A 27,146-nucleotide genomic window follows, 5' to 3' on the forward strand; every position below is an offset into this window, starting at 1 on the left:
TATCTCCTGATGGTTGGTTTCTATCAAATAAAAGCCTGAATCTATAAAATATACTTTTGCGTTTTTTTAAAAATACGGTTAACTGTTCTCATTAGATCATAAAGTGCAGGCGATCATTGAGTCACGTTCACACCGTGTAGCCCACGGATCTATGCTCAAAGCAGAACAATAGCTGATGATCATCAGCAGCAGCTATCTAACCTACAGTCCCTGGCTAAAGCATTTGCACTTATCCTAATTGATTGAGGTGGGGACCCAAATGCAGGCAGGAGGCAAGATTATAATAGGGTAAATTTAATATTCAATCTGAATATATAAAAAAAAGGTCTGATGAGAAAACGTGAAGGCAACAGAGGGAAAGAACAGCCAACTTGACTCTTAGATCATAACAGAAGAATCAGACAATGAATAACAGGTTTTAGTTAAGTGATTAACTAGTTAAGTGATTAGTTAGTTAATCACTTAAGTAATCACATAGTTAAGTGATTAGTTGTGGTGACACATAAACTGGGGCAGCTGACGAAGGATGATGACAGGATACCAAAACAGGGAACAATATCTTGCCAGAACATGTTTGATGATGATTGACGATCAAGGCAATGTGGAATAGTCACTGTATTGTGTGGTTCATAGAATAGATTAGGTAATAAAACAAATGGGCATTTTTTTTCTTTTCTAATGGTGATTTCCTGTACTGAGTAAACTCACGCCATGTTGCTTTAAGAGGCAATAGATATGTGATGCTGCAGTGCCAATGCATATATTACTAAAACATATATTTTTTATCTACGATAGGACACTTTAGATGTAGTCATTTAGCCATGGAGACATGGCTTTGTATGGTCAGCGTGAGTACATCTGCAAAGGACTAAACTGAGTTGTCTCTTGCTTGCTCTCAATATACACAGTGCACCATCAGAAATGCAAAGAGATAAAAAACATAAATCACAGAAATTACTGGAAAATTTTCTTTCTTGAGCATTACATCATGTTATAATTTCATTCCCTCTTCAAAAACATACCTGGAGTGTGGCTTTGATACTTCCATGCTTGTTTGAGAAATCCTTTAATCTCCAGTGGCAGCCATTCAGGGTGCAGAAAAAGCTTAATTTTCCACGGAGCGCCTCCTCAAAGCTGCAAGTTGAAAGCTGAGATTCCACCTCACAAGAGCCACGCAGCTCCACCACTGAGCTCCTTGAGACTAGCGCCCGTAGCAATTCGCAAACACCTGGTGGAACTGCATATCTGCTGAGGTCATCATACGAGCTATTTCTCAGAGTAACAGTGGCTGTTAATGGGTCAATGCACATGCTGAAGGCACAGTGTTGGAAAGAGCAGGAGCTTCTTTAAGCCCAATTTGAAGACGTTGAAGTGGAAAATTTACAATATTGTCACATCTGCTAGTTGTATTGATATAAGTTTATTCTAAGTTCCTGAATAGTACAATCAAGACAAAGCTATTTGGGTTACATTACAAGGTTGGAGGTTGTTTTCCACAGGTGCATCAGAACCACACTGTCTTGCCCCTTGTTTTGGAGTTATTGTCCTTGGTATGAAACTCATGTGTTGTCTCTGGCTGGCAGAGCTTTTTATCTGGCAGGCAGACTTGCTTCATTATTGATTGTCTTACGAGCTCTGAGTTTTGCACAATTCATAAATAAACCTGATTGAGTGATTTTACCTGAACAGTCCTTGGAAATAATTTTTTCCCACAATAATGTTAAATTGTGAAGCCAAATTTCTTTTAGGTTATGTTTGATATATCCAGCATTTGAATAACACAATTACATAACTTCAGTTGGTATAGTGGAAATGACCTAATTATGTCAAATTGGTATTTTTACATAATGACCATTAATAATATAACAATTGTTACTCTATTCAATACACAGAAACACTATACCTTTTGTTTCAACGCCATTTTTTCCAAAGTGAACATTTGTCTAACTCTTATATAGTCCAGTTCATTGAATTTCAAAAGCAGGGTTATTTTTCTGCCTACTGTCACAAAGTGGGCCCTTGGAGGAAATTGTAAGAATTCTTCCTCATGGACGGGGACCAACTAATGTCCCCTGACACGACTTGTGGATGGCCAAAAAATAGATATAAAACCCAAAACAGGGCCAACCGCTGCCCACTCAGCAAAACTCAATTTGTTCTCAAACTGTCTGTGACTCTCAAGTGCTTGATATAGGAAATTTGAATCCCCTCAATCATCAAAGTGGGATAGAGTGGAGGCAATGTCAGGAAAAAAGATAGAAATTGACTATGACAAGCTGATATTTCGGTTTATCAGGAAGAAAAACTCAAATATGAGTTTTCTGCCTTCCATTTTTGCATCAGATTGCTCACTGAAGATGGATGTTTATGACAGAACGAAACTATAAGACCGCTTTTCATTCACACAGCAAAATATCTCATTTTTCTGCATCACTAGGCCTGTTTTTCTTACTGTCATTATTCCTAACTCTTAACCCCCTATATCTGTCCTACTGCATCTGTTCACCTCTGTGTCTTCTCTCTGCGGCTCAATCTGTCTGTAGTTGTGGGAGTTTCAACAAAACAGAGCAGACATGATGAAGATGTGGACATTAACCTCCTGGATAAGAGAGGAGATAAATAACTGAGTGTGTCTGTGGGTGGGTGGTTGTGTATACGCATTTTTGTATATTACTTAAGTAACAAATAGATCACAACAAGTGCTGCTGTGTGGTTGTCCTCAAGGGACACAACCCCAGGTCTTATCAATCTGTCATGGCTGCTTTCTCCTCTCCTATAAACATTATCCATGTTTGTGGGGGGATTTGGTGGTGAAGCAGAAAGGGATTAGGATAGATGCAGAGAGTTAAGGTTATAAAGAACAGACAAACATGCTGTCTAAGCTTTTATAAAACTGGTTATTTTTAACAGTGGATGGATGGTTGAATGTTAAACACATTCTATTTCATTGCACTAGACAGACTTGCACGAATGTGAGTGTGTTCTACCACTTTGTGTACACTTATCACACTTTTTACCTTGCACGTTTTCTCCCTTGAAGAGATGCCTACTTTTTTCTTCTCAAAGACACAAGGACGTACCTTCACACCGAAAGAAGCCACTCGGAGCCATCTTGGCAGCGGCCTCTCTCCACAGATCTTCATCTGAACTCTGTGCCAGGCTGATTTCATCTCTCCTCCCTAACATCTTCACCCATCAATGCTGCTGTGCTCTCATCTCTCTTTTCACTCTTTTTCCTCTCTCTTTCTCCACTCAGGAGTTGTTTGTGTTGGCAGAACAAACCAAACCACACAGGCGACTAAAACTGGCACTGTACATGGCTCCCATTCCACCTGATGCCTCACTGCTCCCCTCCTCCTGCCTCCTTTCTTCTTCACCCCATCACAGAAACCCAAGATATGAAAGTGGTCAAAAGTGTGTCATGTTGACACTGCAATTCTTAGTTTTTGCTGTTTTTACCTACAAAAATCTAGAAAACTTTTATAAGGCATTGAAGCTAAGAGGCAAATTATTAAGTGATTTGAAATTTTTATGTTCTTTCCATGAGACAAGAAAAAAGCTACGGATTTGTGAGTTTAAATGTTTTACTTAAACACTTCAGCCTCAGAGTTTACTTAGAGGAGCAGTACTACAAAAAAGTACATGGATTTTTTTTTTCATTGTTATTAACTTTACAAGCCCAAAACTAAATACATTTTATTGGAAAGTTATGTGATTAAGCTTCATGCCTTTGGTAGTTATACTTCAATCAGCCCACTTTAGATATCAAACTATTATTTAAATCTTTTGTATATTATAGAACATGTTAAATCTACAATAGTCCACTCTTTTTCAAGGCTTTGTAATATAGTGTGTTTTTGCTTCACCGTGTAGATTTCAACATGAGTGCACATGTCAAACAACATTCTGTTCAACACATCCTTTTTCATATCAGAAAATATATTTTCTTCAAATAAATGTTTAGAGCTTAAATACTTTCTACTTTCCTTCTTTTAAACAATCACCATGGCCATAGACCCTGTTACATCGAGTTAAATACAGAGACAACCTCTCCGTAAATGTCAGACCGGCCCACCAGGAAATCTCCAAGTTTTCCCAATCAGGATTATAACAGAGCAATAAATTATGTCAGTATACTTGCTTTAATTCTCCCAAGAACAAGATTTTTTTATTTTTTTTTTATTTATTTTTTTTTTTTGCAATAAGGAGCTTTGAACAGTTCATAGATTGTGGCCACCATATGGTGGCAACTCTTTGTGAGACTGGTGTTTCTTAGTTTTTGGCTCCAACACTCCCTATAATGAGAGAGGAAGACTGATTAGTAATGCTCCACAGTTGTGCCAATCAGTACCACCCGGCACTTGTCCCTGAACCACATTAAAAATCCTCTTCCTCCACAGCTGAGAATCATCTGCATCCCGCCACCTCAGTGTCCAAGCACTCTTATTTGGCGCAGGTTTTGTTTGGACTTTTTGTTTGGACAGTTTCCAACAGATGTGTGAAACAAACCAGTAGATTACCTTGTCGTTTTGGGACAGTGCAGTCCTGGCCTTCAATTTCACACATTGGAAGACCATAGAGGAGCAAGAAAGAATGTCAGAGAGTGAATCAGAGGGCTACACAAAGGGCTGGCTTCATTGATACCTCCACCTAGCTATACTTGCTCTAGTAGACCAGATCTAATGCATAATTTTGGCTGCTGCCTTCATAAAGAGGATGTGTGATTTTACCCCACTTTTTCTCGCACCTACCTCACATCCATTTTTTGTCTTGGTTTTTAGAAATTGTGCCCATTACTCTGAATAGTTTTTTTTTAATTTTTTTTTCAAAATAATGGGCACAATTATTCTGCCCATTATGTAAATGTGCACATGTGCAACTTTTGCACAATTGCAGCAGGTGACTATATCACGGTTCCTGTAGAATAAATCATATCACCATCCAGGTTAGCTGTAGCCTAAAGAGCCAGTTCCCTGTTGATGAAGCTTTGTAAAGAAAGTATAAGAAAATGAGAATGAGATAAATAATAATGCAAAGTTTGAAGTTTTGAAAACTATTCACGCTCCAAGCAAATCAAGAAACAGTTGTGGTCAGTGATCAGCATGCTATCAGCTTAAAAAAAATGGAGCATGCCGAAAGACAACGGGTTACGGTTAACGGTTAAAAAAGACATCAGGAGAAAGTTTCTTTGTCTAATGAAACAAACAACATACAGAACAGTATTGAACTACTTATCATGTGATATATACGTGTATCTGTTTCACATATTCCTAATCGATTTTCTTAGGACTGTGAAGGCGGCTAGAATGTATTTATGTTCTTGCCATGCGCTCTCCTACTCTCTATTTATCCTCAGCAGAACAGTTTTTAGTTTTGTTTTCACGGCCATGCTGGTGCTTCGGTCGTTTCATGGCTCTTGTTGTAAAGAGACTTGCGATGTTGGTGAGGAAACTTCAGAGTCAGGGAAAATATGATGCAAATCAACAGAACTTGCCAAGGCTGAGGTCATTTCTTTAACAAAATCTAAAAGTTGTTGCATGTTTAAATAGAAGTGATGTTTTTGGGGGGGGATTTACTTTTTGCTTTAATGAAACTGTCTGTTTTGTGCAATATAGCTCAGAAATGAAAAAAAGCTTTTGTTACCTAATATGTAAAGGTTTATATCATGTGGGTGAATGAAGGACACAAATATGGGAAAGCAGGGATACTGGAGGGAGGGTTGATGCATAAAACAAAAGGTCTTAATAATGGAAAACAAAGTCTAGCTTTCAAAGACCAGACCAAAAGCAAAATTCCAGCAGAGACAAAATGAACACAGAGAGAGAGGTGATCACTGGAAAATGAAACAGAAAGGGAGCCCAGCTGAGTGGATGACAAGAAAGTTGAGAGGCCTGGGAGAAACTAATGGAATGAATGATTGAGAAGAAGCAGAAACCACAAACTAAGTAATCATAAAACTAAGAGCAGCAAGTATCACGCAAAATCCCAAATCCAACAATAACAATAAAATTCTAAAAGAGGAATGCAAAGTAAAAATAAAAAAAAGAAGTACATGGAATACAGAGAATATAAAAACTAAAGTTTCAGATAGAAACAAAGGTCTGCAAAGAGAAAAATTAAAGATTAAATCTCTTTATGAAAGCTTAACTGATACACAAGCCTTAGAGTACAGAAAACAAATATACACAAATACAAGCCATTGCGTACAACGTGCAATAAGTTTTTGCACGTTGTCTTATTTTTTCTTTTACTTAAGGAGAGATGTAAAATCAAAAGTAACACTTATGTTTTGTATCCCTTTGGTAGTTATACTTCAATCAGTTTCTACTTGAAAGATCTAAAGTGAGAGGAGTGTACTTACATTCACTTGTCTTTCATTTTGAACATATTCAAAAGGCAACAGATCCCTTTCAGGGTCAATCACTTAACAAGATGAGTGGCTCTTGTGGATATTCTGTCCAGGTTGGTTGTGCTATGGGATCACTGCTGTAAGTATGAGGCTGAAACGGTACTAGATACACTTCCTCTCACTTGTATGGAAGTGCAACACCAAGAAGACAGTTACATGAACACATAAAGTGAGAGCACGAGAAAGTCTCTTGAGGCAGCGCTGTTAATCCTACTGATGATGGCTTGTCTGAACAGTGGCCTGAAGAGAGATGAAGCTAATTCTCTTCACAGGAGCAATAAAACTGTGGGTCACCAAGGCAGAGCATGCACACACACATACACAGAGTCTTCACTAAAGAGACACATAGACAGATTTTTATGTGTCTATGTGTGGAAGCTGGGCTAAACTCCAGCTTCCTCCAGGAGTTTAGCCCCACACACTGTGATAATGCAATATATCAAGCCTCTCAATGCAGTTTTGCTTCATCAAGAGTCTGCTTCAATCCCTTTCTGTAAGAAGGATGGCTCAAAAGATTCTATTGGCTTTGATGGCATTTTACAAACTGTTATCGACCATCCAGTTTATTTCCTAGAAATAAAGTTAGAAACCTAATATTCTTTTAAACCTCATATTGTTTTTTTTCAGTATTTTACTTTGCTATGATATATTGCCTGCCACCTATGCATTCACACTTATCTCTCAGCATAGTTACCGTCACATGCCAGAAAATATTGTTCAAGGCAAAGAAAGCAATATTACATCTCTTATTGACAGCCAACAGTTCTTTACCTTTTATAGGTGAAGGTACTCTGACATTTTTATACGCACATGCCTAGTGTAGAAATGAATAAAAATGCAACACTGAAACTGTGTTTGTGTGGTAAACTTCCTTGATTGATCTGTGTCTATGAGTCTCAGAGGTACTTTTGTGTTTAAACATGGTGAGCAAATGAATTTTATTCAGCAGGCAGCTATCAGTAGTCAATATTGTCTTATTTAAAGAAACCTCAGCAAAATGTTTGGGAGTTATTGACGTTTCAACATAGTGAATTTAAATGGTTCAACGAACAATTTTACCTCCTCCATATTTGTTTGCATTTTTGTCTGTTGTTTTGCATGGAGTCAAATAAGCAATACAGTGGATACATAGAGGATGAAAAAGACTGACAGGTTGCCCTTTTCTTTTTGTGTTTCATTCATAGATGGGCCACCTTACACATGGTGGGTTGGCCGAGGCAGCGAGAAGCATTTTTATTGGGGCGGATCAGGACCTGGAATAGAAAAGTGTGCCTGTGGCATGGACAAAAACTGCACCGACCCCAAGTACGACTGCAACTGTGATGCAGATGCCAAACAATGGTAAGTAATTGCAACTTTGTACTGTTGTAAGAGCTCAGTATTTGGGTCAACATAAACAGAAATTTAAGCTTGCCTCAATTATTAATAAAAAAGGAAATATATTACTAACAGTAGCTTTGATCTGTCATTGGATTTTTGGGGGGATTTTTATTGTTTTTTGCAAGTTTATTTAACTCACAAAAGTTCAGACGAAATGGGTTCTACTCAACAACTCCTTCTCAAATGTAACTAACTTACTTAAAGAAAAAGGAAATGAAGTTAAGACTGACTGATGCTATCTAGCATAGGGTGTACAGTTTCCTCTCATCCCTGAAAAATGGTAGAATCATCGAAGCTGAAAGAATGTATAAAAACATGACTCTATCAACAATCTTTTCATAACGGCTAATAATTAATGAATGAAATATGTTATATTAACTTCACAACCAAGAAATCCAAAGAAATACTAGAGCAAAACAGCTAATCAACAAACCCATTAAACAAAACAGTGCATATAATTGATTCTTAATGCAAAAGTAGTTCTTAAAAAAAACTGGGGCAAGTTACTGAATCATTTGATGGATCAGATAAACGGATCCATCCAAATGAAACGTATGCAACAGTGAAGCAAAACAGGCTCCAACCTCCTTATCATTTCTCTTTGTGCTGCTGAGCAGCACCATTTGTACATCTGTTTATCTGAGCTGGTAGTTAATCTGAATCTATAATAAATGTATCGCACATACACAATTTGAACCTTGGTGTGTAATTTGTTGGCTCTTTTGATTTTCATTATTAAGCTCTACTGCATCTCCACAAATGAAACCATAGCAGAAAAAGTGCAGCATGGCTAATAAATAAATGAATACAGAATGAATATAAGTGGAAAGGGAGATGGCAGACATAAATTGCACCATTTAGATATTGTATATGCATTTTCACCCAATAAAATATGATGCTCATCACAGTTGTTGCTGTGCTTTTGGATTCATTCTATATACGGTGCAATAGTGTTGGGGTATGACAGTTTAGCAAAGAAGCAAGTGTTGGGATTTGTTGAATTTATGCAATTTGGAGTTTGGCCTTGATATGGCTTTGGGAGAAAACAATACTCTTTAGTCTATGGGACTTGTTTTGCTTTGGTTTATTTATGTTAAAAAATAATTGATGCAACTACTAGAGGGTAATAGGTCAAAAACACTGAGAACAAGCAAGAGGTGCAAAGTGTCCATCTGCATTAAGCTGCTATTTATTGCATTTTAACAATGCAATAAATATCTTAACTTTGTGTTAGTTTTAGTGCTACCAAATAAGATAGCTATAATCACCATGTTTTGTCCTGAAACAAAGTTCAGGCATACTGGCTATTTTATAGTTATTTTTAAATAGTCATAAGAGGGCTTTGCGGTGTTCATCACGACTGACATGATCATCACCAACACTCAAAACAATACATAAGTGGTACTTAGGTACCTAACGTGTACAATTTAGATTTGAAAGCTAAAATTCAAGCTCATTGGAGAACACAATGTTTCCAATCAATATTTCCAATTTGTTTTTTTATCTAATTTTCTTGAGCCTCTGTAAACTGCAGCCACAGTTTACTGTTCTTAGCTGACTACTCAGGCACCCTGTGAGATCTTCTGCTGTTATAGCACATCTGCTTCAAAGTTTGACATATTTTGCATTTCAAGATGGCATTCTGCATAAATCAGTTTTATTTTAGCTACTATTGCTTCTCTATGATCTCAAACCGGTATGTCCATTTACCGCTAACCTCACTTATAACCTTTGCTCACAAGATATTTTTACCATTTTTGCTCATCTTCTGTGATTACGAATAATATTTGTGTGTCAAAATCCCAGAGGATCATCAGGTTCATTAAACAGAAGTCAGAAATGAAAGAAAAACAGATCAGAGGTTCTGAAAAGTCCAGAGAGAAAAGATGGCGGACAAGTTTCTGGAAGTGAGATCTGACCGATCGGACCTTTTCTGTAATTTCTGGTATATTCCCTTTTTTCTCTTCCTAATTGTTGCCTTGTGACTATGCATTAGTTGTTTTCACGAGGAACTGTATAGGTGTACACAATAATGCCTATCAGGCGTAATTAATTGCCTGTATGAAGCCTTCAATTTATTGTGGCTTTATTTATTTAGTTAATTTTATCACCATTGTGTGTAAGCTGATAAATAAAATAGAAGAAATGCTGAATGGACCCTGTTCACACAAACAAAACGTATTCCTCTACATTGGCATGGTTTATGAATATGCCGTTTTCAAGTCTGGGAAAAAATTGCTAAAAATGTTTAAAGGATGAATATCTTAAAATCTCAGAAGGTTTTCTTTTATACATATGTCAGTTCTTGACAAACTGAGTGCTGGTGGAGACCATGGCCTTCAGTACATTGTGCATCTCCACTCCTATTTCTACAATACCAGTATTTTTTTCATGTATTTTTTGTATGTCTTCTGGAATGTGTTCTAAAAATGTTGCCAATAAACTCCCCTTGTCTCTGGGAAAAGCTTTTGCAAATAAGGAAGACTGAATGCCAAAGGGGAAAAAAATATGATTGCATTTTTTGGGGCAGAATAATTCAATATGTTCAAGATCCAGTGTTTTATTATATTGTATTATTATTATTATTATTATTATTATTTTGTTCATTCTTTTTTATATGACAAAAAAATTATAATTAAAAAAATAAAAAAGTCCCACTTGTTAATCTGCATGTGAAAGTTTGTCTTCTAAAGCAGCAAGTTTCTTTATACCAGGAATGATTTCAACATTAGTAATTATAATTTGACTTTAATATAATGGTACATTTTGGGAAAAATAATTCAAATGAAAGCTGATACAGTTCAACAGAAGGTATAAAATAAATGACCCTCCACAGTCAGAAAATATACATTGTCAGAAAATATACTTGGCTTTTCTAATTATATTGTAATATTTTTCTGCTCTATTGTACTGAGCAATTTGCTAATAAATTATTTCTTCTCTACACTTAAGAAGCAGTTTTTCTACTAGTGGATAAGTGTGGGCCTTGATTGCTGTAGTCGTGCATCTGTAATTAGGAGAAAGATTCTGGATTTGTTTTTTCTATGGTTTAAAAAGTGCATCTGTCCACTGCCACCAAGTCAGTGTCCTTGTTTGGTTGGCCTTTAATTAATACCTTCTTTTGACAATCTATTGCACTTATTAAAGATAACTAATTCCATATCTTCAAGGATGGCCTCTGGTTATTTTTTAAAGAAATGTTATTCTAAGTGCATAAATTATTTAGAAGAGAAATAGAAAGGAATGTGTTGCACAAGATTTTATGTATGTATTATTCTCTTCTCAAATCCTTTATTCTCTAGGGTACAATAAGGTATGTCAGAGTTATACAGTGAAAATAATTCTCGTTTTGTCTTTTTAATTTGTAAATCAAGTATTCTCTCTATGAAAGCACAGTTTTGTTTTTGATTTTTGTTTGTGTCTTTAAAAAAAAAACAATGTGGTACAATTGAGAAATTCAGCACTCTTATACCTGTGATGAAGTATTTTCAGCAGTCATGTAACTGGTGGAGTTATACGACTCCACCAATTACATGACTGATTTACCACTTGCAAATTGTACGTCTTTTGTAACAAGGCAGCATCCCAAGAACAGTTATGTAACTTGTACAATTGTTCTTCAGGGACAGAAAAGCATTTATCATTGAGTTTAACCCACCCACAGATTTTCTATTTAGATGAGCAGACTAAACTTATAAAGTATTTTACTTCTATAATTCTGCTTAGAGTTTAAATTTGTCAGAGCGTCAGGTGAAGGTGATAGACTCTCCAAAATGCCTCTTACATTTTTTGCATTTTGTAAAATGTAAAAAAAAAAGCTTTTCTCCAAATGTTTCCTGTCTGATTAATGGGTTATTCATTCTGTTTAAAATTAAATAAACTCTAATGTTACTATATATCTGTAGATCTAAATCTGATAGAGCTGCATAGTCTGACTCATCTAATATAGGGGAGAATAAGAAAAATACCAAATTTTTTATTGTAATGTTTGATTCCTGTCATCTATCTTTCAAATCTACGAGCTTGTTCCTGCTCAGGGTCATAGGTTACCTGTGCCATCTCCAGCAGTAAATGTGTGGGAGGCACAGTAGACAGATTGCCAATCAATCATAAGCCCAGTGCATATGACAAACATGACAAAGTTGTGCAAAGTCGCACCTTAGTGTAATTTAGAATTGCAAGGGAATTTAATGTGCGTTTTTCTGACTTCAGGGGAAAAGTGGAGCATTTTTTTAAATAAAATTTAAAATCACAAAAACAACATTCAAATTCCACTACTTGAATTGTACAACAGGAAACTATTGCATTAGGCAACCATTCTAAACCATATACCATATATCTATGTGGATCCAAAACCCATAATTTGTCTTCAAGCTTACTTTTAGCTTACTCAGAGTAGTTTTGTACCGCAAGAAATGACATCAGTGTAATTGGCTGTAAAAACAATTAAATGGTGCATCTTTCAAAATTGAGAGTGATCATTAAGTGTCTTAAATAAGATTCAGTTTACTCTCATTTCCTCCTCTAACCTTTTAAAATAGGACATTTCTTTCATAGTCTATATATATTAGACTTTTTCAAAGGAGCTTGAAGTTAAAGCAAATTTCATACAAAAGAGCTTAAATTTAACTTTTAAATAACAAACATCATTTCACCTGGTTAAACATACAACGACTGCAGTGTGATGAACCATGGAGACAAGATTTTGAAAGAGCATAAAGAAAAATAAAACAAGTGTATTTCATCCGAGCAGCTGATATTTGATATTAAGATGAAAACATAACATTGCCTATGTGTTTCAAAGTGTACTATTGTTAAATGCCATTTTGTATTACACTTGAGTGGTTCTAACTGCACAGGGGAGCCAAGCTCACAGAATAAGTGATGAAGATAAAAATTAAATAAATGCACAAAGTAAAAATCCATGGCAACAAATGAAATCCAAACAGAGGAGACGCTTGCAGAACTGTAATAGAAGCAGTGAGAGAACAAAAAAGACAGGTACTGGGAATGTATGTTGATGGATGGCATACCGATACATTACCATTTCATTCCATCTACTTTAGTTTTGTAACCATGTATAAAACCACTGTATATGAAGTAAATTGTTTTAGTAGTTCATGCAATATTGAGAAAGCTGAATAGCCCAAGTTATGATTAAATTTAACTATAACTTATGGAAGAGTTTATATCTAAGACCTATCTCCACTGTCATTGGTTCTCATTTCTACTTACAGCTTCGCAAGAAGTATTATTTTTGCTCATTCACGTCTAGATGGAAACATCCACTGAAATGAAGACAGCATAAAGGGATAAAACACAAAACTGTATCAGGCCCATATTGGGAGGTGGAATTATAAAGTGGGAAGTCTAGAAAATTCACAATTTGATGCTTTCTAAAACAGCAAGCACACTGGGGAAATCCAGATAACAGTAAATGAGCTGATAGAGCAAGAAACTGTATGCTGCTCAGAATAACAGGTTTTTATTGTCAAGGACAAACACGACAACTCAAACAGTTTCTGTAGGCATGCATGTTTCCTCTACAAAGATGAAGAGCAGTCTCCAAATCTCAGAGGACTCACTGCAAGATACACACAGCAGGAAGGCAGAATTGCACTTACTCAAACATGCTGAAAGAAACTTTATTTTCCTGGACTTATGGTTTCGAGATCAACTCTCATCAAAATGATTGTGAGAGACAGGGCAAACATTGCCTAAAGCACCATCTCATCTGTAAAATATGGGACCTGTCTAAACACTCATGCCATCACTGAAACGAGCACACTGACATTTACTGACAATTTGAATCAGATGGGTCACTGAAAAAGCATACAGAGGCATTCTGGGTGCAGAGATTCACAAGCATGCAAATAAAAATAAATGCAACACCATGACATGATTTACAGGAAAAGAACCCTAAGCATATGACCAAAACAAGATAAGAAGGAATGAACTTACCATCCTTAAATGATTAAATCAGTCTGATTATTACTGAGCTGTTGTCAGCACCCTGGAGATCACTTCAAGACCAACTGTGTTGAGAAAGAGAGGGGGGGAGAGAGAGATGGAAAAATGTTTTTTATAATTATTTAGCGTGATGTTTTCTACATCTATGGTTATGCTGCAGCAATTTATGTCTAACAATGGGATTTAAAAAAAAGAAAAAGCAGGGCAAAACCTTTACTGCATTCATCAAAGAGCTTTCAACTTTTCACAGGTCAACAAAACAACACCAAAAGAGACTCGTAAAACTATTGCTCACTAATTTGAATCTGCTGAAAATGCTTCTTTCATCCATTTAATCTTCTTTTTGCAGTATGGGTAAGAATTGCTGCACAACTGTCATCTGAACAGTCATAATCGGGTTTTAGTCAAATCAGCACATCAAGTGAAATATGTGTAGATCATCTCCTAGATCTAAACTTTTTTTTATCCACAAGAGATTTTGAGCTGCAGTCAGATATTTACCTCTGATTTTCACAGGCTCTGGGTCTAAAATATTTTTACTGATTAAATGTTGATATGCATTGTAAATATACACATTCACAATTCTCCTCTTCTAATATGAAAATATAAACATTCTGTGCATGGTGACAATAGTCACTATAGCTTATTGGAACCCCTAGTAAAGATTGAAATTATATTTTTATTGTTGTTAATGTAGTTCTGAATATCTTAACCTTTAAATTGAATATATTGATTCAATGAAAAGATCATATGTTGAAATATGATTTATTTTGTTCTACAAAACAGTCCTATACTGTTAACACACATAAACTGACTTGCCTCTCAACATTAACTCATCAAAATTCGCAACAAAGTACGCAGAGTATCTCAGATTGCTATGGAGCAATACAAATAAAATATGAGAGAAAAAAACAGTTGCAAATGTTGATGTCTTGTGTGAAGCCTTTGTTTTTGTGCTCTTTTTTCACAAATAACTGCTTCTGAAGACACTTTACCTGGCCAAAGTCCAGCGATCTGTTCTCTCGCAGCACAATTCAGCACACCCTGTGTGGTTTTGGCGAGAAATGATGTGAGCCAAATGTGCACCACACAGAGGTGGTCTGTGTGTGTGTTTTTTTTTTTTTTCTTAAAATCCCCAGCCAGCTGGCAGCACATGTAATTTGCAATTGATATATTAGACACTTGAGGTGCAGCACCAGTCAGTTAATACAGAGCAGTGACTATCTCACTTGGTGAGTCAGGGTTGTAACATCATCTTGTGGACTTCAATCCCCCCCAAAGCCGCCTTATTCAGAAAACATGCACAGCTGGCAAAATCGTGTTTTAATTGCATTTTGAATTTTTTTGTCGTAGGGGTAAAAGTTGCGCTTGCAGTAATTTGTACAAAGACTTATTTTTGTTTGAAGGATTTTGTTGTTGAGAGACTGTTGCTACATTAAAAGATCATTATATTTCTAGGCTTTTTTTACACATCCTTACTGAGGGGTGCTAATACATTTGCACTCATTTTTTAAATCACTGTATGCTTAAAAGTATTTCATAGTGGTTTGCATTCTGTAATATAGCCAAACAGGTGATACGTTTGATGAAGGACTAATGTGTGTATATGCATTGCTAACATGCTGTGCACAATTTATTGTGTCACCACTTTCAAAAACCACATCTGAACCATGAGAGGCACAAAGGTGTTAATGAAATTTAGTACTGACTCAGTCATAAGTGGTGTTGTCAGGAATCATGATGTTATTTTAGCATTCTTTTTTTTTTCTGCACATCTGAACAATGTACAGTAGCAGAACAAAAACAGCAAAATTGTTAAGAGGTTGTATGTCGGTAGGCTAAAAGGAGAAATGTGTTTGTAATGTGGGAAATCTTTTTCTCGCTCCTTTTCATTTTGCTAGGAGGGAAGATTCTGGTCTATTGACATATAAAGAGCACCTGCCAGTCAGCCAGGTTGCAGTTGGTGACACACACAGGCCGGGTTCTGAGGCCAAACTCACTGTTGGACCTCTCCGCTGCCATGGAGATAGTAAGTATTTTGTCATTTAAACATGTACACTTGGCTGAGCAGCAATGGGATGCTCTTATGATAGACAAACAGCTATTTGGGTAAAAAAAAAAAAAAAAAAAAAAACAAAGACGGATTTATAACAACAGAGTTTTATAATTTTGTAAAATGTTTGTGAGCTGCAGGACTGATGGATTTCTTCTGAACAAATTTTATTTGTTGAGCTGCATAAAATGAGTTGGCAAGCTTTATGAGAAAAATTTGATTGCTCTTTTTTTATGTTAATGTTAGATTTCTTTTCCTGGTGCCAACATTTCCAATCAGAACTTTGAATATTAAATGTGTACAGAAAATGAGTTGCAATTTGAAGAAATCACCATGAAATCTTGGGGGGGGGGGGAGCAAAAGAGAATTTATCTGCAATTAAACTGATTGTAAAAATTATTGTCTTGCCTAAAAATGTCATTCTACCTTTTCACAGGATATTTGTATAGTCGATATTTTCAATGCGGCCGATATAGCTCACTGCTCAGGGCAGCACAGCCTAGGGGTGCTGTGAGCTCTCAAAAATAAAATTAAATAACAAAAAAATTGAATTATCTTTCACCGGCCCCCGTCTGAGTTTCTTATTGCCTATTTGCGTCTCTACTCAATAGGAAGTGTAGGGAGCGCCCAACCTCTGCGAACAATAAAATCACTGTGAGAGAATATCATTGTACACCATGACTGGTTAATGACTCTAAAATAGGATATAACGCCCGCCGCTCAATTAAAGGGCTGTTGCACTGATTTTTTTAGAAAACCTGAAATGCCTTTATCTGTCAGATTCTTTTTAATTGTTCAAAACATTTGAAGGTGCAGAAATATGGCTTTGCTCAGTGCCTAACTGATGCCATAAAAGTCACGGGATCTATATCATAAAGTATATTTAACAATGGGAACTGACATTATTTAGCTTATTCAGGCAAAACTACGTTTTGCATCGGTTTAGTGGAGCCCTATTAAGTTTTCAGGTCAGCTCTTCAGAGAAAAGATGAGCAGTCCTAAAGAGCTAAAAAAAGGAATTTCAGTTGCGTTTTATTTTGGAGACGTTGTATTGAAAGACATGAAAGAGGCTGAAGGGATCTGATGTACTTTGGTTCAGAATACATAAAAAGTTTTCCAAAAGGTAACCCAGAGCTAAATCATGCTGTGCATACTGGTATCAGTCAGATCTTTGAATGAACTTTAGAGAAACTTTCAAAGCCGGCGTGAGCACATATAGATTAGTTTCTGGGGCAAAGGCGACCTTTGAACGAGGCTGAAGGACTGCAGTTACAGTGACCTAATTGAGAAGCAATATGTGTGTTAATGAGTTTCTCCAAGTCATCTGTGGAAGGGAGCACTTTCATTTTCAAGTCATTTCTCAGCTGGTTGGAGAGACTGCATAACCTTTGTGAAGTTCACATCAAAGGTTGAATGAAGAGAGCACCCCCAGTCACTGTGATATGGCTCTTATTAAAAATCACCGTTTCATATATTGTGTGCAGCTTTTAAACAGTCAGAAAGAGCAAAGGCCACTTTTGTTATTCAGCGCTAAGGGAAACCATTAATGGGACTCCAGCAGTTTTTTTTTTTTTAAACAGTTGTCTATCAAAGCAGAGCCAATGCATGTGCCGTTTTACGAAGTAGTAGAAGATGTTGGGCAAAAGGTATTCTCCTTCTACATGTGAGCTAGGCACGAATATCATACTTTTATGAAAACTGTCAGCAAATATATTGTCTTGACTAGGCAAATGGCATGTGATTTAAAAAAAAAAAAAACATAGTTTAACTCAATGAGTGCCAAACACATGGTTATGGTTTATATTAACAGAATATGTAACTAGTAGACGACTTTTCAAATATTACGTACTATAGTAAACATCTGCTGTTATCACTGCTGAAGTTGCCAAGTGTCTAATTGAGAGAAACTAAAAGGTTTGTCTTTATCAGATTAAGAAAAAGCAAGAAAACTGTTGCTTTTCTCTTTGAGGTACTGCCTGACTTGATTGTTTTAAATTATTTTCAAACCTGCAGTTAAACACAGCAGCTATTTCGAAAAAGAAAATGCTTGCACATAAAGTTCCAGAGGCGGTGTTTTTATTCTGTTAGTTAAGGCAGAATAATTATTGAAACTGTGGCATTTGCTCACTCTGTTGTATTTCATTTTGCTTGAGCAAATCATGCAATGTTAAATGTAGCAAATTGTAAAAGCTACTACTTTGAGTTTCTCATTCATTTCTCAATACCTGCTACTTTAATCCCAGGACATTAGAGGTGGGATGAGCAGCGACTGTATCATTCTAACTTGATCAGCTCCTCTGTGTTCAGTGAATCCGAGTTTAAGAAGTTATAAACTGAGTCTAGTAGCGACACAATCATAAAACAATGTATAAAAATGTCTGTACGTTTGAATAACTTTTCTAGAACATGCTGGATATTAGAGGAAATATCTGACTGTTTGCAGTCAGTACCTAATTTCACAGAGTGGGCAAAAAACAGACATAATGTTGTAGATCTTTGTACTCTTTCCTTGTCTCCAAGCAATCTGTAAAACTTTTTTTTATATGTAGGAGATTTTTCCTTTTATCCCATCTCTCAGAAACACAATTTTCGTTAAAATTTTTTCATCAGTTTATCAACATTAGAAGATGCAACTGAGCGTGTGTCTGTGCACTGCTCAGTGTGCTGCTGCCTGCTCAGAGATTTTAACCTGGTGCAAATTAATCCACCATGAGCATATCCCATTCTGCTCTCTATTTGTAAGAAGATTAATTTTATTCCTATTACCCATGATGTTTCGTATCATGGGTAAAATTCATGTCTTGAAGACATGAATTTGGTTCATGTCTTCCAGATCAGCTTTCTTATATGAAATTAAAACCTCTCCCACAACAAATACAGCTTAGAAAATGTGGGAAAACCAACTTTAAATGAAATCATTTCTTCCTACCTACATCTTCCTCTTTCAAAGATTGAAAGAGAAAATTAACTCTGAGTATTAGAGTACTGTTACTAAATATGAAGAGCAGCTGCTTCATATTTAGTAACTCCAATAATATGGACAAAGGACAGGGGTTAATTATAGTTAAATCCAATACTGATCTGGCATGTTCTATTCTTTTAAATATCTGAGCAAGTTACTTGTGCATTCGACTATTGAATCCAGGATGGAAAGACAGATATATTTGGTACTGAAATTGTTGCCAATTGTAAAATAATGGATCAATTTTCATCATTCCTAAAACCTAAAATAATAGCTTATCTACTCTCAGTAGCAATCTTAATCCATTTTCAGACCCTGACGTTTCTTTTGTTGGGAGTCTCATCACACTAATAACACGTATTTAAAATATCCTCTTTCAGGGCATTTCCACACCCTATAGTCTTGTAGACTCGGTTCCATAGCGGACCAAGACTGCAATGTGGGTTACAGTTTGAGTCAGTGTTGTTCACTTTCACAAATGAACCTAACCTTTTTAAAAACCCGTTTACTCTACTCTTATGGTACCTCTGCACCAAAATAATAATAAAAAAACAACAACAACTTGGTTACAGCACGCATAAGTTACTACAAATGATAAGGTACTAAATGTCTGATAAGATGGCAGCAAAAGTAAACAAAATTAGATATACTGACATGGAAATTGTGAATTATTCAAATCAGCTGCTTAGTGAGACCTTTTTTATATGAAGCCAAAGAAATTGGAGTATGAGATGCAAATTACAGCTTATATACAGAGTTATAGAAGAGTAATAATATTTTAATTGGAGTTTTGCCAGTGAAACGTAGGCATCACAAGGCTGCAGCCTTGGAAAACGACTGGCAAGACCAGTTATGTTTCAAACTCTCTAATGACAAAAGCTACACAAGGATGTAGAGCAACCCCTCATCGAAAAGCTGCCACTCCTGCTATCAGACTCTACACAGCACCCAGGACCCAGAAATGCTGCTTTTAATGTCTCTCAACAGTGTTTTTACTTACAAAACACTATTTGTAATGGCTGTGTAGTTGATTTGTCCAGAAGACCTTTCCAAGACCCTCCTGAAAGCATTCATATTTTGCCATATGATTTAATTTGTGGTGCAGCCTTCACTTTGGAGGGGTCTTAGTTTGCATTGTAGGATTGTAGGATAGTTCACTTCATAGTTTTCTTGCCCACCTATGAAGTGAACTATCAAGCTTTGAGGAATGTTTTCAAACGTTTTGCTTTTAATTGTTTGACAATTTATTTGATAAAAGAAAAAGAAAGAAAACAGACATACCCCTGTTAGTCCGAGGATTGCACCTCAGTGCGAAAATAACATTGCTCACACTCTCAGTGCAAATTATTCGGAGTAATTCTTACTTCACGTTTATTTTGAGAGAAATATTTCTATATTTGTGTGTTTGGTGGGATAATGATCATAAGTAGGCAATTATACTCTCTGAATTTTTTCCACTAACTCCTAACTAACCATTCATCCGCCACATCATTATATTCTGCTCAAGTTTATGTAGAAGCCATTTTTCTTTTCTCCTTTTTTGATTTCAATACCGCAGAATGCTCACACTGACTGAGAGATAGATGAAGCACTTTTGTTTCTCCTCTCCTTGTAATCAGTGTTGACATTCTCCTCTCTGTTAGACTTTGGGTTAGCTGAAAGACATTCACAGTTCCTTCAGAGCTGTGGTATTGATCAGTTTCTCACCAAACATGGGTTGTTTTACTGTATCTTGAAGCTTCTTAAAGTTTTCATGGTGTTTCAAAGTCTTTTGGGAGCAACCAACTGAAAAGTATCTAATCTTCTATTTAAGCCCTTACTTTGAAAATGGATTGGTTTGTGGTGGAAATTGTATTATAGGTATATGAGCAACACTTCTCGAATAATTATCAAATTAATCAGTTTGACTTAATGTCATTTCATTGTAAAATGAGACTGTTTCGCTCTGAAATAATCCATCAGACGAGTGTGAAAGAAGTTCAAAACAAAATGGATAAAAACAACCACAAAATAGACAAAATATAAAATCTGTCCTGTGGTATTAACTGCATTACTTTGACAGCTGTTGAACATTTTAACACTGTGGACACACATTCCTGCAGCAGCTCTGAAACAATTCAGAACTGAGATATAAACACATACAATAAGCTTTGCAGCTGCCCTCACTATGTTCTGCAAAATACTTCCTATAGGGTATTGCTTACTCATATTTTTCATTCTGATCACCACATTGTTATATTTGATTTTAAGTTGTGTTAGTAACTTTCTCTCTATACATTGTTTTATCATTTCTGTAAAGAGTTCCAATACTCTGACATCATGTGTAGGTTTATTGATTAGATTATCTAAATATGGAAACAATTTGTGTTAACAGTGTGAAAGCAGCCAAGCACCCAACCTGTCCCAGTGACCCCGCCTGATGGAGTTGGAGATGTTTAATGTGATTGACAAGTTTCACTGTTCAGGCCAAGCAGACTTTTTTTTTCTTGTAGTATCTGGGAAATTATGAAACTCAACGCTGCAGCTCTCATAACAAAGGGGATGTTTGTTTTCAGTAAATGTGTTTTTAACGTGAGCAACACTATTTGTGTCAAGTTAACACGAAGCTTAAAGAGACTAATGCGTGTCAGATTGGAAAAATGTCAATATCTTTTCTCACAAAAACATCCTCTTGTTTGAGGCATCTACCATCAAATGAAACATTTTTGCCTTTTTGTGAAGCCACTTTGAAAACTGGTATCAATTGAAAAGGTACTTTGTTTTATTATTATTTGGCATGTAACGGACTGGTTGTAAATGTTCTTTTATACTTCTGGATCGTAAACTCAACCCAAAACTTTCTGCAACAATACGCTAAAAGGCAAAAGCATGTTTTCCTGCTTATGCAGCACACCTAATTTTATTCAGATTTTGAAATGTATTAGCCACATATTTGGCTTTTCTCTGCACTTTATGGGGTTTTTTTCCACATACAAAAGGAAAACAAAAAAAGAGCAATACAACTCTATTTCTACTATTTAGCATATTCCAAGGGGGAGTAATATCCTTTAACAAAAAAAAGGACCATGAATCTTTAGCACCAGGCGTGTTCAATGCTATAATGCTTCATAAAGAAGTCCATTGGTTGCTCATTTTTCACACTGCTAGGGATAATAGGATAGAGCTATGCCTATAGCGAAAAGGTTCTGCGTTTAAAAGAATGTAGCCTACTGTAGATACGGCTTTTCTTTTCTCTTTAATTTTTCACTCATTTCTGTCTTGATCAGTCATTTTACCTATTCATTCAGGAGACAGGAAGTGGCCTGGTTCTGTCAAGGTTGCCCAACATGACAGACCACCTGCCGCTCCTCCTCCCTGGTGTCGCACTGATTATGGTCCCCTCATCAACAACCTGGTGCCCGTCTCACTAATGTTCCTTCATCACAGAGCTGCCAACAATCCAACAAACAATGATTTAATGACCCATGATGTCACATCTGTTTGTGTGTGTAGGAGTGTATCATATAGTAATGTGACAAACACAATTATGAAAGATGAATCTTTCTGTCCCTCAGAGGAAGCCATGTTCTCTTTGTCTTACTTAGTTATCCCTGTATGAGTCTTTGTGTGTGACAGATGAACAGAGTCATCCGCTTTCATACTGAGTGACCAAATTAACAAAGTTTTCAATGAAGATGACTCTTTCTTTTTTCTTTTACATTTTTCCATGGTCCTGGCAGAGACACTGAAGCATACATTATATATTGGTCCATTAAGGCGTATTAAATATATATTAAAAATTCCACACATGAATAGGTATTTCTCTGATGATTGATGCTTTTCATACTGTGGATGGAGCTCTGTCTCTATAAGAGCAATGACGATTGACTGCTGCAATAATGGGTTTTCATATGTAAATGACTAATGTCTTGAGCAGACAGGGAAAGTTTCAGTGAGATGGCCTGTGTGTCTTTGTTCTTGTCTTTTTTGTGTGTCGCAGCCTTAAGAGGGCAACTATTTTTTGTGCATCCACATGTGCATGTGTGTGCCTCTACATGCTGCTTCATTAATGAATCCCATCTTCCAGGCTACTTTAATGGAAGCTCATACAATCTCGGGCAGACGAAGAGAAAGTAGTTTCCCTTATTGATGTTGGAAGGGACTGGACATTTCAATTGATAAAAATGTAAGGAAAAATAAATAAATAAAAATTAAATCAATGGAGCGAAGCAGCCTTTACATAGTCTGCCATATTGATGACATGAACATCCTATATTAAGACATTTCCAACAATGCAAATGGCCACTTTAGGGTCAATGATAATAAGTCATAGATAATTAGCTGTACTGTAATTAATATTAATCCAACAATGTGTTCCAATAACTTAAAAACATGGAGGTCAATTATTTTAAATTTGTATTAAATAAAGAGTTGAGTCTGTTATGAAATAAATAAAACTATTAGCATAACAACTTTAAGAATTTGGACAAAAGCGCAAAAGAGAGTCATCTTACCTCACAGTGAAAGAGAAATGTTTTTTAGCCAGACCTGCATTGTGTAATAAATGCTGTATCTAAAGATGGCAGACACACTACATACAGATCAAGTTTGCCATGTTGAATTACTTGTGGTTTATCCAAAAGGATGCAAACATTTGATCTTTATTGTTTTCGGCGAAATTGTGTGTGTATCCGTAACTTAAACTCAATTGCTTCGAAAACTGGAAAAGAATATTAAACTAAAATGTTTAGCCACAGCTCAGTCTTCAATGACACACTAAAAAAGCAAAAGTGACTTTACAAAACAAGTTGAAAATGAGAGCAGAACCCATACAATTGGAAGAGTGCCAGAAGCTACCAGTCGTAATGTTTCCGAATATCTATAAAGAAACTGAGAGGGAGAAAAGAATCTGCTTGTAAATAAAAAGTAAAGCTGATGATAATCTCCACTTCTTTAATCATGGTCATTATATGTATTTTCTCTTTTTGATAAGAACGGAGGCAGACCACCAGGGGCGTCCAAATTAGTGCAGAGTCACATCCGAGCAGACCTGCTGATAATTAAGAAGCTGTCATTTGGAGGTGACACACACAGCTTGTTTTTAACTGTTACATACCAAGCCATATGCTGCATGTCTGAACCTTCAAGAGGCAATATTCAACTCTGATCAAAACATGTCTGCTTTAAGACATCTGTAAGAAAAAACACACTTTCACTGGAATACCCTAGGGATTTTAGCGGAATATTGTTTTTTGATTCAGGAATCAGTTGTATATAAAAAGAGTAATCCAGAAGCTACCAAGTAGAAAACATAACAAAATCCCACTTTTGAATGAAACATATATGGATATTGTCTTTGAGAACATATATTTGTTCTAAAATAACTTTATTGGTCTAATTTTGAAACATTGAGCACAATTGAGATACACACAAAATACAGTACATAAGGAAAGTTAAATAAAATATTTTGGTGGCAGGTATTGAGTCACTTTCTGCTTTAAAGTGATGGAGACTGCTGTATTTATCTATCTGGCTCACTCGCAGTGATTCAGTGCAGACTTTAAAAACTCTACGCTATCCCTTTATGGCTAAAGATGTGTGAAGAATAAGGAACGAAAGTTTTTTTTTTTTTCGCCATAAATTCTTTCATTTCTAGAGGCACTCAAGGTTGCACCTACAGATGGAAATACAACTACATAGGTGACATTAAGCTCAGCTTTAATCCACTGTCTAGCTCATCTTTATTTCACTTTTCAGACTTAAGCTACCATTTGAGAGTATTTCTTAACAAGACTGGCATTCATGATTTATGTATAACTTTTCAGTCTTAGATTATAAACCTGTAATGAGTTATAGGCTATCTGTCTTTCTTTCACTATAAAAGTATTGCTTTATAACTTTAATATTAGCACCTGATCTCAACTATTCTGCTCTGTCATTTATCATCATTACTGTACTTCCATATCCCGTTCTTTATGTTGCATCACATATTATGAGCTACGAGCCCTACTAATGAAATTCACAGTATATGACAAGAAGCAATAATCAGCCTGTGGAACAAATCGAAAATGCTTTACTGTCAAAGCTCCAGCACAGACAAACGTGCGTAAATCTTTTAATGTGCACGTCCTAATCTTGGCCTAACTTTGCTGTTTCATGTTTACCTGAGAAGAGCTGTAAATCGCATTACAGCTGTGTTCATTCATCACTCCTGACAAAATGTATTACACTGATTGTTTCAATAATGTATTGTCGCTCACATTTTTTTTTTTTTTTTTTTTTTTTGCTTTTTACGAGTAGAAGTTTCAAAAAATATAAACTGTTCTTGCATCTCTTATGAAATGTTTAATTCAATCTGAACAATCCTACCTGATTAAATGGAACAAATCTATCTCAGACTTGTTCAATCATATATAATTATGAAAATTACAGATACTCCATCTATTTACAGATTACTAAAATTGCTGTGAAGAAGATGTCTGAAGGGGTCTCTTTTCTCTGTGCGTTAAATTATTTCTCCATTGGTGCAACTTTGAGCTGTGAGAGTTTAGTGCTAAAAATGTATGACAAGCAACTTAATTACAAAGAAAGATTGATAAGGGTCTCAAATGACAGGCACAAACTAATTACGTGAACATTCAAATGCTACTTTTACCCTGCGTATACCATGCCCAGGCCATAGAATGACAGGCCACAGATGACTCAATTACACAAATGAGATGAAAAACAGGTCTCAGTGGAAATTAAAAAATGATTGAGGAAGAATGCTTGACATGCCAGCATTGAGCACTTTGCAGAACTATTCATAGGTGTGAGTGTTTTCAACAGCCCTTCCTGATCCGTGCCCTTAGGGGCACCTTGCATAGACGAGACTATTCTTAGTGCTTTGATTAATACTTTCTGAAGCAACTTATGAAGTATGTGGCGTGAAAAAAATAAGAAGTAATTGAAAAAGTTAGATAAGATGCCTTGGTGCTTGTTTGTTTTTCTTTTTCAACAACAAAAAAAAGGGAAATTAATTTCCAACAAAATGGTAAAGAATTCATGTGAAGCACAAACACATTAAAAAATCATTTGCCCCTTCAGATATTTACTCTGCTTTTGCTTTTGTTGCCACATGTATATGTTTCAAGTGATCTAAGAAATTTTCATATCAAAAGGGAGGTTTTAAACGATGACAATTACTATACACATAATCAGAAACAAACTCTGCTGTTCCAGAATTCAATTTAGCAACGAGACGTAGGCTAAAAGACCTTAAATTGAATATATTATACCTCAATGTAAAGAAAGATAAAAAAAAATAAACTTCTATCAATCAGAAAAAGGTTCACAAAGCAAATTTCTAAGGCTTTGAGACTCCAGGAAATACCAGGACCCATCGTTTCCTGATAAAACTCCCATAATCACTCCGAGAGTGCTCCGACAACAGTTTCTGACCTTAAGCTCAACTCCATTGCAGTTACGTAGCAAGATAGTAAGCTTGAAGCACCCCAATAAGTTCACCTCTGAATGGCTCGAACAAAAAAAAAGGTTTTTAAGAAGCCAAATTAAAGTGTAAGTTGAATCCAAGTGTGACGAGGGCTTCTAGTGGGCCAAGCCGTACCTGAAAACCCTCCAATATATCTCAATTAAACTAAACGACAGTGGATCAGGATTTCGGCAGTCATTACCATTTATGGCAAATGTCCGATGGCAGTCGTTCCCGCTGATAGTCACACAACCTGTTTCAGGTTTAAAGGGCAATTATAAATTGCATTCATTTTGCCTCATAAATTTCAATTTTAATACATCTCTTTGTATTTTCTTAGTTGTCTTTGACTGATATTAAAATGTCTTCTGCAATCTGAAAAAGTTTGGTATATAATCAACACCAGAAGAAATCTTTAAAGGAGCAAAGGCTTTTTTGCATGGTCATGGCGGCAGTCTCTCAAACTCTCCAGCCAAGTACAGTATTTGTAATTCTAATGTGATAGCGCGTGTACTTAATTTCACCCATCGTAGTTTGTCTGCTTTAAAGTGTCCGTGGTAATGACCTGTGGCGGGTGCAGTCAGTCATCCTTACCATCTGTTGGCACTGGCATGTGACCCATCTGGTCAAGCCCAAACAGATGAATCATCCACTTGGCTTCCAGACCCTGACTTCACCTCGAACTCTATTTCACATCGTGTCATTCTCCACAGTTCACTGGGCTGGGGTTTTGTCTTTTGATACAGGTCCCTTTCTGTTCGAGGTCAGCAGCTGTTTTCAGTGTTTGTGTAACACAGAGCTTCGCTTAATGACTCCAGGGATCAAAGAAAACAACATAGAATTGTGGTGTTCATTAGGTGGTAAGCAGCAAAGGTTGTTGCTCCCCTACTCTTGGGGACTATCAGTGCTGTCTGTGTCAGAA

At 36.2% G+C, this 27,146-nt stretch overlaps 1 protein-coding gene across 2 annotated transcripts in view; it reads left to right on the forward strand.

Moving 5' to 3' along the window:
- The window catches only part of cntnap2a (contactin associated protein 2a), a 266,864-nt gene that overhangs the window by 189,913 nt on the left and 49,805 nt on the right, over window positions 1–27,146 (forward strand). For both annotated transcript variants that reach the window (XM_055037488.1, XM_055037489.1), the window contains exons 16-17: window positions 7,594–7,750; window positions 15,661–15,788. In XM_055037488.1, coding sequence (XP_054893463.1) covers window positions 7,594–7,750; window positions 15,661–15,788 — 285 coding nt within the window. The remainder of the gene's footprint in view (window positions 1–7,593; window positions 7,751–15,660; window positions 15,789–27,146) is intronic.

Source organism: Poeciliopsis prolifica, unplaced genomic scaffold (assembly GCF_027474105.1).
Source record: "Poeciliopsis prolifica strain line A6 unplaced genomic scaffold, Auburn_PproV2 SCAFFOLD012, whole genome shotgun sequence".
NCBI lineage: Eukaryota > Metazoa > Chordata > Actinopteri > Cyprinodontiformes > Poeciliidae > Poeciliopsis > Poeciliopsis prolifica.